Source organism: Eulemur rufifrons, chromosome 10 (genome assembly GCF_041146395.1).
Source record: "Eulemur rufifrons isolate Redbay chromosome 10, OSU_ERuf_1, whole genome shotgun sequence".
Classification (NCBI taxonomy): Eukaryota; Metazoa; Chordata; class Mammalia; order Primates; family Lemuridae; genus Eulemur; species Eulemur rufifrons.
In genome coordinates this window covers 3,960,275-3,974,128 of record NC_090992.1, presented here as the reverse complement: position 1 = coordinate 3,974,128, position 13,854 = coordinate 3,960,275, and the positions used below count along the sequence as shown (strand labels likewise).

General features: G+C 40.5%; 1 protein-coding gene across 1 annotated transcript in view; it reads left to right on the top strand.

Moving 5' to 3' along the window:
- TRPC7 (transient receptor potential cation channel subfamily C member 7) overlaps positions 1-13,854 on the top strand; it is a 156,002-nt gene that overhangs the window by 21,953 nt on the left and 120,195 nt on the right. The window contains exon 3 of the mRNA XM_069484459.1: positions 11,057-11,834. Coding sequence (XP_069340560.1) covers positions 11,057-11,834 — 778 coding nt within the window. The remainder of the gene's footprint in view (positions 1-11,056; positions 11,835-13,854) is intronic.

The following is a 13,854-nucleotide window of genomic DNA, read 5'->3' as shown; positions in this document are numbered from 1 at the left end:
TCCTCACTGTAACTCTACCAGTAAGGACCTAATGTTACTTTCATTTTACAGGAGATAAAACTGAAGGAGACCCTTGGGGAATGGAAGATTTGGAGCTAAAACACAAGAAGTTTGACTAGAAACCATGCATACTCTTCACCACTGACCTCTACCGTGAGCCTCTGTCCGGTTGAGACTGAGAAAAGCAAAGCTCAAGTCCTCACACAAGACCCGTAGACATTTTCTAGCCTAAAAGCTGAGCATGTTCTGAACTTTCACTGTTGATAGTGAAGTCCTAATTAATTCATATTTACATATTGAAAATGATAATTTGATATGGATATAACATCTTTCAGATCATAAGTATTTGCCCTCATTGAACCAAATGTCTGTATAATATCCTCTAGAAGTAATCAAGCACTCTAATAATGAGGACCCTGAGCATCAGATCCTTCATAAAATGCCATCTTATCCTATCACTTTTGAAGAGCTGTCTGGCCTGATTCTGACCTATCTTCAATTAACTAATATATCCATAAAATAATTAGCTCATTTGCCCCCAAGCTCTCTCATATATATATATATATACACACATATATGTAGATATAATTACATTATATAGAATTTATCATATGCTATATTAATATAATTACATTAATATATAAAATTATATAATTGTTGGGTCCCAGTCTGAAATGTCAATTCTTGATGTGCTCTTGGTCCAAGAATGACCAGACACACCGAAACCAAGGTAAGCACGAAAATGAGGTTTATTGAGGAGAGAAAGATAGGATTATAGAGCAAGAGAAAGATACAGGTTTACAGAGCGAGAGCAAGATACATTCGCCACAGACGATGAATGGACCTCTTGTCACCACAAAAAGGCCTTGGCTATGGTCTGGGTCTTGTTTTATGGTGTCTGGATTGGACCATCCCTATGGCTCAGATGTCACCATGGAACCACTTTGATTGGACAGTTGGGAATTATATGACCCGAGTCTTACTATGTATATGGATCTCCCAGGAGCCTCTCTGAAAGCTAGTTGTCCTGAGTCACTTTCTAGACTCTACTGTGCCTATGCTGCTTGGCCCATGCAGCTGGCATGCTAAGTTCTGATTGGGATGTCCTCTCCTTCCCCAGGTGTGGCAGTTGCTGGTCTTGTCCCCAGGAGGGGTTGGAGGTCCCTAGCTGTCTACCTAGCATAATTACATTAATATATTATATATGATATGTATATTTTATATACATATATATGAGAGAGCATGCTAACTATTGTATCGTCATTGGCACATTTTTAAAATGTGCTTTGATTTTTTAATTATCTTGAGTGAAAACAAGAACATAGTTCATGTCTGAATTTCATGAAAATATGCTCTTGGCTATTTATTAAAAACAGAATATAATAAGACCTCATCTCCACCATATCAACACAACCTAGTATTCTTTAAAAAGTACTGTATAATTAAGAGTATCTTATTCTATACTGCTTCACTGATCATGACGATGAAGATCCCAATCAAAAGGATATTATCAACTGTCAGAGCCAAGCTTCTAACTTTGTGGTTGTGTAAGACATTTTTGTTGGCTTTGCATATTATATTTTGTTCTACACTTCAGTGTAATACTAAAGAGCTCTTAATTCATTAACATGCTATTCAAATGAGTCAAACCTACTTGTTTCTGAGTCTAATAAAAAATTTCCTTATCCTTCAAGGCTGTAAACTTTTTTAAATAAAAAGTCTTAATTTCATAAAAATTTCTTTTTAGAAAGGTATTTTGTCCAACAAAGCACAATCATTAATATTGAAAAGCTTGTCTGGAGATTTTCAGTAGTAAAATTAATTTGTTGTCAATCTTTTTAGAGAGTTTTGACTACAGAACTACCTTAACTTCTTTTGAGCAAAGAGAGGAGGAAGAACACTGGAACTTATCATGCATACCTTAAATGCCAATTCTTAGGGACTCTTTGCATATGTTATTTTAATTAACTATCATCACAACAATTGGTAAAAGGCATTGTTAACCCTATTATTACCTACCATTTACATGTGAGGAGACTGAGACTCAATGAGGTTAAGTATTACATCCCAGGTTGTACAGTTGATAAGTGAATCAAAAACCCCAGGGTCTTTTCCCATACACCATGTTGTCTTCAGAGAAAATCCTAGCAGCTTATCAATAAACCAGTACAGTCTTATTTGCATATAAAACTAGAATGGCAGTGTGCGAAATACATTATAAGCCAACTCTTTAATCCTAAGTATTACATTTGCGCACAGCAGCAGTATTCAGAGAGTGTCAGTTAGTATCGATGAGTTGGTTTCAAAAAATAAGCACTTTGATTTATCATTCAGCAAACCAGGTAGATCCTAGAAGCAATCATGGTTTTTCTCACACAGGCAATATTTCAATTAAGGAATTTTCTCTTCAGTGATGTCATCAAAATGCCTCAGGATTTAAGAATCACAGACTATATGGTAACCTGCCAATTGGTAAGAATAGTGACTGTTGGGAAAATAGATTTTTACATTGGCAATTTACTTTCAAAAACTGGAAAGTTACAAATGAAAGCTACTCCTTTTAAAGTCTTGTTACTAACAGCAGGGTTAATCTATACCATTGACCTCTTTCTGATCCCAGACCATGCTGAATGATCATGAAACAAAAGGGTAAGGTCAGAAGATGCATCACTCACAGAAGACAAAGTGGGGTGTCTTATTAAAGGAAACTACTTCTGTCACTCTTTACACTCCTCTGGTTTTAGTTTTTTTCTCAATTCCCTCCCTCTTGTAAATACACAGACACAACAGGTAGGAAACCAGCTCATTCCTCATTTTTCATTTGTTCCAACCAATGAATAGTCTGCCTCAGGAGCCAGAACATGCTGCATTATATAACTGAGGGGCGTGTGTGTGTGTGTGTGTGTGTGTGTGTGTGTTATGTGCTATTCTGGGACGGAAGAGGGGGCAGGTAGAAATCCTCAGTGGCTGTGGTCGGAAGGCAGAGTTGCAACTTCCCTTTCAAAGCTACGTCTGAGAGAGGGTGGGGACTATACCAACCCATCACCACGCTGCATGCCACTCTCACACACAGATGCTTCTCCGTCATGTTCTCTGGGAAATTTCCCCCGGATTAGGAAAAGGACGGTAACAAGGGTCTGCCTCAGACGGCGAGTTTTCACCACTGCAGCACAAAGCACCGCGGGGCGCGCGTTCACATCATTGCAACTCCACTCACTCGCCCTGCTCTGCACTTCAGCACCACGGAGAGCGGCACATCCTTGGCTACCACCCATGGGGAGCCAGATTCCCTGGATTCAGCACCGGATCCCGGTCATCTAGAGGAGGGACAAGCCTGCGTATTTTACCCTCAATGTAAGCAGCTATGATGATTCTTTCATATTGATTTTTCCAGTAGAGATTCTGTTCTCACTGAAATATGGAGTTGAACTTTTATTTATTAGCTCTCTTCCTCTAGTGCACTGCTTAAATTTTTAGATGTAAGTCTGGATCTGAGATCTTTCTTATTTGTTGAGTTGGTAAGGGGATTTTTTTTCTTTTATTGGATGTCTAAGTTTATAAAGCCATTTAGAAACAGACAACTCATCCTGGTAGCCTAGTCCTTTTGTGTTGTAGTACAGTTATATTCTTAGAAGAGATTATTGTGTTGTCTCCTGAGAGCTTTCTCATTTGGTGTTTTTGTGGTTGTATTTATCTTAACATAAATGTGGGGGTGAGAAGAGGAAGAGAGCTATATTCTAATAAGTAGCCAACATTAGAGAACTACAGGTGGCAAGAAAAAGATCATCATCCTTCTTTTTTTCGTATTGAAAATATGGTCTGAGCTATATGTCTCCTTTAGACATCCATTTCAAAATAATAAATATGCTCTTAAAAGAGGGGTGATCTAGGTAGAGTTTTGACATGAAATCTGAAACTCTGAATCACAGAATCTCCCCTTTAAGTCTAAAGTTGTAAATTCAATTATTTATGATTGAGTAAACACAACAAAGATGCTATTGCCATTAATTGTAATTTAAAGGCTTAATGGATTCAGGGTAGATTTGGAAAAGGCAGTAATGATTGACCCTGTCTGGTGGCACTCAGCGAATTTCTGCCTCAGAATGCCACCTGCTGGTGGGTCCTATTTCTGAAAAACTGGGCATACCAGATTTATGAATGAACTCACATTAAATCCAGAATATTTATTATGGATATGATACAAACCTACTCTCTAAGATCTTTTTAACACTGACATTAATTCAATTATTTAACAACTTACCAAGGTTTTATGTCACAATTACACTTTCATAAACATTTATTTCTAAAAACACTTACTCCTAAGCTTAGGGGCATGTAGACTAGATAACTCCTTTAGGCAGTAATTAACCCAGAAAAAAATCAGGACTGTGTGAAGCCTCATTGAGGCTAATTGCAGTATGCATGTGGTATCTTAGATGAGAGCTACCAGGAGCTCTTGCTTAGTAAAAGCAATCAGCATTTCTCCCCAGGTAAATATTCAGCATGTTGCTTTTTTTAGTATTGTTATTTCACAGTTTAAGGGTCTCCTCTTACTTGCTTGGTAGTAAATGTTCATTTCAGACTCTCATTACAGAGATCAATGAAATCATTAGATTAATTCCAAGACAAATTATTTTTTAAAAAATGTAACTATCATAACTTGTTTCAGCTCTACCTGGAGCCATATACAATGAGATACAGACATCCAGTTTCATAACTTCCCAGTTTTAAATAGGCAAATAAGGATTTTAAAAGTAAGAATAAAAAAACACTCACGCAAAGTACTAGTTGTATTTGGATAGCCAATACATAGGGAACTTTGAAAATACTGAGAATAGCCTCTTCTCTAAATGATATTATTATTTGGTAGAAAATGAATTACTAATAGAATTATTTATTCACATTCAGGAACACTAGATAATATGTTTTAGTCTAAGATGCAATGGAAAAACTATCCCACATTAGCAGAATCGTTCAGAAAGTATATTTTAATATAATATATTTTAATGAGTAGCAGACGGATACTTTGCTTGTTTTCTGTAGGATCTGACTGATAAGATGTATGAACTCATATATATTATGAGGTAACTAGGTGAGCATCGTTTTTTCTTTTCTTTAAAATATATATGTTGTATAAGCAGATTATTGTCACTAACAAGTGGGAACTTGAATGCCTTAGACCCACAATTAATATAATTGTAATAAACTAAAATAGAGTAAATAATATCCAATGTCACTAGAGCACTTGCTAGGCACTGATAAGTAATTTATAATATATGCACTATCTCATCTCAACTTCAACAGAATAAAGAAGGGGATACTTACAAATAAGTCAGATGTTTCTGAAAACATGTACAAATTTTCAGGAATATTATGAAGCAGTGGGAAGGCCTCAATTTTCTGCCCCAGTCACTCAAGGGACTTAGTTTGCCCTCTGCTATTAGCTGTTTCATCTGGCAATTTATGGGTCATCATTTTTAGTGGAACTAATCAGTAACTGATTTTACTTATAGATCTCCTACCTTATTTTAAAAGTTTTCGATCATAAATAGGAAAGAATAGTTATAAGATTATATGGCTTCTGTATTTTGTAAGAAGGAAGATGCTGATAAACGTTAGAGGCTCTATTTTATTGGTCTTCTTAAATGACCAACCCAGATTCAAGTATTTAAGAATTGATTAAGTTATTTGACCACGCACCACATGCCAGGCTGTCAGGCGTTCTGGGTGCCCCATGCATGTGCCATATCAACAAGAAATTCCCCTGCCCTCAAGGATCCTGCACTCTAATGGAAAAACTTGAGTCTAAAGAAACTTAGAAAAACGCAGGAGAAGATGAATGGCTGGCCTACCAGACCAGCCAATAGCAGGGACTTTGAAATGAGACAGACTAGGATCTTAATAGTGGGTCCACAACTCACAAGTTGTGTAGCTTGGGAAAAGTGGTTCATTTATTGGAGCCTCATCCCATCATCTGTTAAATGGGAATGACAATAGCACCTAAATCATGTTGTAGTTTGTGAGAATTTAAATTGGCAATGCATGTTCTCAAATTTATCATGTTCTCTATACATTTCTAATCATCTTTGCTTAATGATTTATATACTGACCTCCTCTGTTGTTTGTTCATATTTACAATTCATTCGTCATTACATTGCCATTTGTCCTCACAGTCCAGCATTATTGTGTTAAGTACATATAAAATTAAATTCCTCTTCATAGTTTATTTGAATAAATAAACAAATAAAAATGCTAATGCATGTAAAGTACTCAGCATGGTGGCTGGCACATGGTTAATATGTAACAAATGTTAATCATTATGATTAAATAGTCATTTAGGAAAATAGCTGAGCTTATCGTATGATAATTTATTTAAAACAATAATTTATATAAAGTACTTAGCACAGTCTCTGGCACATGGTAAATGTGTAATATATGTTAAGTATCGGTATTATATAGTCATGTAGAAAAAAAGCTAAATTGAGTATATCAATGTAGAGTAAAATGTGAGTCAGTTCAAATAATTGTGTACTTCAGTGCACTTACATGTAAAATTTTGATCACTATTGTCATGGACATTTGTAGAAGGCTTTATGGTATCCAGGGCATTTAAAAAACGTTATTTAATCTTCACGATGGTCCTTAGGAACATGCAGGATGGATTTTACTATACCGGTGAGAGAACTGAGGTTTAGGAGAAGACTCCAAATCTCTTGACAATTTATTTCATCACTGTGGTTCTGGACTGAAACCCAGAATATGTACTCCTGGGAGAGGATGGCCAGACCAGAGCTGGGTTTTCCTGGGTGTTTCATCTGACTCCTGGATTTGGTTCGGTTCTATGTGCAGTTGGGAATGTTACAGACTGAATTGATTTCAGGCTTAATTTCCACAGAGACCTTTGAAGAATGTAGCAATTTTAGAAAAAAAAAAAAAACAAATATCTCTAAAAAGACATTTTGATTAAGTAGCCTTTTCCTCATCAGTAATTAACTATAATCCCTGTCTCCAAAAGGCTTTATGGTCATGCCCATTTTCAGCTGGACTTAGGGTTCAAGATTCATACTTTTCATGGATCACTGACATATGGCTTCCTTCAGACTGGCTGATGCATCTTTAAGAGCAGCTTGATAAAAATAGCAACTGAAGGATCAAGAGGGAGTTTAATAATCAGTCCTCCTCTCATATATGGTTTTGTTTCCACTGGAACCCTCCTTCTCAATGACATCAAATGTCAATGTATGCATTTCTGGAAAATGAAAAACACAGTATCTTAATTGAGGTGTTTGATGAGTTTGATCACTCATTATCTCAATAATATATGCAAATAAAAAGGCATTTTCATTTAAAGATCATTTTTAAGAAAAATAGTAAAGGGCAATCAAACGCGAACTGCATTTTAGGGAGAGTCATTTTGCTCATTATTGGCCCTAAAACTGTGAAAAGATCACGAGAGTCCAGAGGGCAACACGTCTGATTCATGAGTGTGAGTTTTGGTCACCACCTAGTGGGGGCAACATGACCTTATCTTTCTGACACATCATCTTTTGTGGATTCTTTCCAACCCATGTGATACAAATGTCTGTGATATCAAGAATAAATGGCAAGGATATCTTGGCTGAATATATTCACAGGTGCACAAATGTTTCAAAAGCATCATTAGATAGATGTCAGCGTAAGGGGGAGTCAGAGCTAATAAGAAACCCAGAGTGAGGTTAAAAGGCCTCCACAAATATCTGTGGCCCCAGAATCTACTGTGAGGCCCCTCATGTTGGAAGCAATATCATTGAGAAGCATACGTGACTTGAAGCCTAAGTTTTCATTTTTAATGCCAAATTCTACTAGGAAAGAAACAGAATTGACAGTTCTGTAAGCATCCAAATGTACCTCAAAGCTCGGGTTTTAAAGGCTGCACATGAGAGGCTTGTTTATTTCTTACTATACCTGGGTGTCTGCTTTCAAGGTCATTCAGAAAAATGCATGTCAAGTGGTGAGGACATATTAACTTCTGACAAGTACTAGCCAGACACACAAATTTTTTCTTTGATAAAATTGAATTATTATAGAAACATCAAGATTTATATAATACTCTACCCTTGTCCAGATACTATTGGTCTTAAGGTTTAATCTTTCACTTCAGCTACCTCGGTTTCTTGACCTACAATATAGGCATGCTAATAATACCTTATTTTTTATATTTTCTTTTTTTAATGAATGGAATTGACAAACAATGCTTGAGCATCCTTTAAATTCGTAGGCTGTGGTGTCTATGATATTCATAGGGACTGAATTTAGATTGGGTACTTACGTGTTCCTTGTGAAATGTTTCTCTGCTCTGACTTGGTTCAGTAGTTATTAAATTTCCCTTGAGTTAATCTTTCCATGGCTTGTTGCTGTTAATAGTTGGGTACCCTTGACCTTGACCCTATTCTCCCTCGTGAGCAGATCTCTAATGGAAAAACGACATGGAATCAAGCTGGAGTGCCTGCTTCTCCTAAGAACAGCTGCTGTTTCATATCTGAAACATTGCTCAGATGCTCTTGAGTAGAAACTGCTTTTTCTCAGGTTGAGTTGTGATGGCTAAGTCCAGAAAAGTGCTTCTGGGAGGAGTAGAAGTCTATCATAGGACAGGCTGAGTAATTCCATGAGAAAGATGATTAGTCTTCTGTGGGCTCAACTTCTACCTTTGTGTGTGTGTGCCCAGATGACAGGCCTTAAAACTGAGTTCATTACATCCCCTGAAACAAGGCCCTTGGGAAAAACAAATGGGGTGACTGCTTAGCTTTCAACTCAATCACCTCTCTCCTTCTGAAAAAGCTATAATAATAAATGCCTGTACACTATTTGTGAATCTTTCTCTCCTGTAAAGGTTTCTGTGGGATTCCCAATCTAAGGTCTGCCTTTGGCACCAATGAGCAGCCTTTCTCCCTGGAATGATGGCATTGTTGAAAGAAATGTGCTCAGAAGCGGCTCATGAACTTGAATTCTGACAGTCTTTTCCCCAGCAATCTTTGATCAAAGTACACTTTTAAAAAGTGGATGGCAGCTCAGATGCTCTTCCTAACGGCATGAAGAGCTCTCTATTAGGATTTATCACCCACAACTGCCTTTTGAGGGAGTTGCCATAATTATTCTTTTTATTTTTTGCAGATGAAGAAGCTTCTCCACAGTATAGTTTAGCAGCTTTTCCCAAAGGGAAGTGTGACTCAGCTCCAGGCAAGATTAGAGTACCAAGCTCTGATCTCCATTCTTTGCTTTACATTAATACCAGATATAGAGCCCCCAAGGAGCTAAAACCAAAGGTGTTTAAGTGGGTCCAAGGGTAAAATAAGCAGAAAACTAAATGGATCCAAAAATTCAAAAATTCACAAGACTAACTGACGTGACTTTTTAAATTTCAAAACACTGGGTTTAATTTAAAAGCCCTCCTCTGTGACCACTTTTGTTTGCTTATCTTTAAGAATGTCATAAGTGAAATACTGAGTATTGTTTATGCATGGAGACATAACCAATAACAAAAGGACAATTCCTGGGACCATGGAAAATAGTTAAAAAAAAAATCCCTAAGGTCTTACTCATTAGAACAGATACTTTTTTGTTAAAATTTATGCCATTCTAATATTATTTGAATAATGTCACTAGATTAGAAAAGGAGAATAGAAAACAGAGGTAATACCAATTGGAAAATGAGGAAAGTTTAAGATGTTCAGGTAGATAGAGGATTAGGAAACATCTGATCTAACCCCTCCATTTCAGTTATCTGAGACCTAGAAGCCAGGGACCTGCTCAAGATCTCAAACCTAGCTGGAGACAGAATATCCTGAATTGAGCTCAAATTACACAATAGATATTATTCTCTCTAGTTTGGTATTTCAAAATCTTGCAAACTAAAGTTAGGTAATTTTTCCAAAGCTGTAAGACTGGCAAACAGTGGAGCCAGGATTCCTGCCCTAAACCTTCTGGCTTCAAAGCCTGTCTTTCAGCTGCCCTACTCTTAGTTATCTTCATCTGAGATGGGGATAATCATAGTTCCTTCCTCATAGGTTTCACGCAAGTTACTATATGTGACAGTCTTAGTATAGTACTGACATATAATAGGTGCTTAATAAATGTTAACTGCTATTAGTAGTAGTATTAACTTCTACTTTATGCCATAATGGGAAAGAGCAACAATTTAGAAGTGAACTCAGCATAAAAATTGACCTATTTCTTCCGTCCCTATAAAAATCCAGGCTCCACCTTAAGAAGCTATGGCTGAATTCCCTCAGGGGGGTTGCTTCAGTGGCCATCAGCAAGTGACAATGACTCTAGTCCAATTCCTTGCCACATCTTCCCCTTCAGTGGGTGCTTAAGCTGCGGGGGGACCAGAAAGCACAGTCCCCATAGAGCATAGCACAGAATGCAGAAAGAGACAGGTGTGGCCATGCTTGCATGCTGTTGCAGTCTTGCCATAGCGCGGGAGCTCCTTGGGCAGCTATACATTGGAGCCAAAGGCAGCAGTGTCGGTGTGGCCAACTCAGTGGCATAGCCCTTGGAGAACTGGGCATACAAACAGACAGGAAGAGAGGAAATGAAGCCAACATTAACTGAGGACTTTCTACATGCAAGTTACTTTATTTAATCCTCCTATGGACGCTATGGCACACAAAGTTATCCACGCTGTGCAGGTAAAAAAAACAAAAGTTCACAGGGGTTAAGGGATTTGCCCAGCGTTATAGTAACAGAAATAAACCCAACAGCCCTCTGCCTGTTTCAGCACACCGCTGCCCCAAAGCCCCCCAGCCAGCCCCAGCTGCACTCTGCGCTGCCCCTCCACCTAGGGGTACGCAGTCTGCACAACTAAGTCCGTATTCTCCCGCTTAGAAAAATAGTTCAGGTAACCCAATTTGTCTTGATCTCAGTGATTAAGACAAAGATTTCTAATAAGATTTCATAATTTCTTGTAAGATTCCAAGCATGACATTCTTGTATCTCAACAACTTGCGTTTGCTCTGCCCCTGGGGATCTGCAGGCCCCTGGGAAAGTAACCGGGCATCTTCGCCTTGTCGCCCCACAGGCTGGGGAGCAGCACCTTCAGAAACATGCAGCGCCGGCACACGACGTTGAGGGAGAAGGGGCGCCGCCAGGCCATCCGCGGTCCCGCCTACATGTTCAACGCAAAGGGCACCAGCCTGACGCCGGAGGAGGAGCGCTTCCTGGACTCCGCTGAGTATGGCAACATCCCAGTAGTCAGGAAAATGCTGGAGGAGTCCAAGACCCTCAACTTCAACTGCGTGGACTACATGGGGCAGAACGCACTGCAGCTGGCCGTGGGCAATGAGCACCTGGAGGTCACCGAGCTGCTGCTCAAGAAGGAGAACCTGGCGCGGGTGGGAGACGCGCTGCTGCTGGCCATCAGCAAAGGCTACGTGCGCATCGTGGAGGCCATCCTCAACCACCCGGCCTTCGCGCAGGGACAGCGCCTGACACTCAGCCCGCTGGAGCAGGAGTTGCGTGATGACGACTTCTATGCCTACGACGAGGACGGCACGCGCTTCTCCCACGACATCACACCCATCATCCTGGCGGCCCACTGCCAGGAGTACGAGATCGTGCACATCCTGCTGCTCAAGGGCGCCCGCATCGAGCGGCCCCATGACTACTTCTGCAAGTGCAACGAGTGCACCGAGAAGCAGAGGAAAGACTCCTTCAGCCACTCGCGGTCACGCATGAATGCCTACAAAGGACTTGCTAGTGCCGCCTACTTGTCCCTGTCCAGCGAAGACCCTGTCCTCACCGCCCTGGAGCTAAGCAACGAGTTAGCCAGACTAGCCAACATTGAGACTGAATTCAAGGTAACTCCCACTCGCCACCCTGCAGATGATTGCCCAGTGAGCTCCTGCATGCGTGTCCGGTAGCAAAATGGGTTGTCTTCCGGTTTGAGAAAGGGTGCAAGCCTCAGGGTCTTGCTGCGCAAGCTCAGGGGGAGGAAGAGAGACACATCTCGCCTGTCAGATGTAGGCCTGAGGGAAAAGCAGCCCACTGGGTGGAATATCTTAAACTACTTACATGTGGTAAGACAGGACTTGAGCACAAATCCACTCAGTCAAAGACAAGTAACATGCAGGCAAGATTATACAGTGGCTCTGATGTAAAATGCCCCAGCTGGGCCCCAGGGAGCTCAGGCCCTTCGGGGACACCTAACACCATGGGGTTATTCCTAGTCCAGGGCGTGGACTTCTTGATTGTTTCACCTGCATGGATTTGATTTGTCTTGTGCACCTCTCTGTCCCATCCTGACTGCCTGGGAGTCTGAGTCTAATAGAAAGACATGGCCACAGCCTTTCTTAAACCTAGCAAGCTATTGCTTTTATTCTGTCAAGGGGCTGAGGAGGAGGAGGTACGTGAAAGTAAAAACAAAGTTACCTCTGTAGAGTTGAGCTCGTCTCCCCAGTAGATGTGCCCAGGGCACAGCTCTGTAAGTCAGTCACCCTGAGAGCACCATGACCTACCAGGCCTGCCCGGGGGATGGAGACCCATCTCCAAAGTCCATTATTCAACAGCAGTCCTGTGCTTTTACTGTTAATTGACACTCTTGCTGAAAAAGAAGACTGGAGCTAATGCAGGAAATTCTTTTATACAACATTTAGTTATAATACGAGCAAATATTTAATGGGCACTTATGTGCCAAGCACTAATTGCCTTACCTATATGATCATATTTAATTCTTTCAACAACTGAATGACATGGGTACTATTATTATCCCCATTTTATATGAGGGCACAGAAGTAGAGAGAGATCATTCAGCTAATGAATAGTAAAACCATTGCTTTAATCTAGGCACTCAGACCCTAGAGCTAGCTCTTAGCCATTCCAGGAAACTGAGAGCCAAGGCCTTACTTGTCTACTGAGCTTCTTAGAGTTTCACTTGTTTTTATCTGAATGGTGAAAGGGTTCCTCACTGCAGAAGGTGTGGCAGGAGGAGTAGGAGCCACAGCTGGGCTTATTATTTCTCATCCTGCCGTTCGACCAGAGACTGCTGTGCGCTAGATGCCATGAAATATACAAAGAGGTGTCACACACAGGGCTCACAATTGAGCTGAGAAAAGATGTCACCTGCAAGCGAAAAGTTCATTATCCAAACAAGATGTCAGTGCAAGAGCCGCCCCTGTATGGGATACAATTGGGTGACCAAGGATGGGTATCAACTCACAGCAAGGGAGGCCCCCGGGCCATGTTCAGGGAGGACTTAGAGGAGGAGATGGACTTGCATTGGGCCTTAACGCAGGAGGCATTGGATCTGTGGGAAGAGAGGTGGGCACCTGGAGGAGGCAAGTAAATATGAGGCCCAGAATGGCCCAGAGGAGGGAGGAGACAGATGAGAAGCTCCGTGTGACTAGATGCAGACTTCCTATAGTCCTACGGGAGGAATGCTGAAGAGCTGAGTCAGGAGCAGATGGCACAGGACGCTGCCTGTCAGGCTGAGCACCTTGAATGTTATCCTGCAGGAAATGGCGTCACTGAAAGTTTGTGATTAAGGGACTAAAGTGATGAAAACTAGACTTTGGGAAATGTACTTGAGTGGTAGATAAGATAAACTGGAGAATCTGGAGGTGGAGGCACTGGGACTGACGAGGGGGACAACTAAGTTGTGTGCACGTGAGGCCATGGAACCCTCTCTGTAGGAAGAGGCTGGCGCCACAAGCCAGGGACAGAAAGACCGGGCCAACGGGGAGTTGAAAGGCACCACAAATTGTGACTAAAGGACTAAAGATCCTTTAATTAAGCTAATTTTATTCCATTTGTCCCCTCATCTAAAACCCATCCACTGAATTGGAGCTACTTACCTAAATCCTGCATCATTTATGGCCTCAT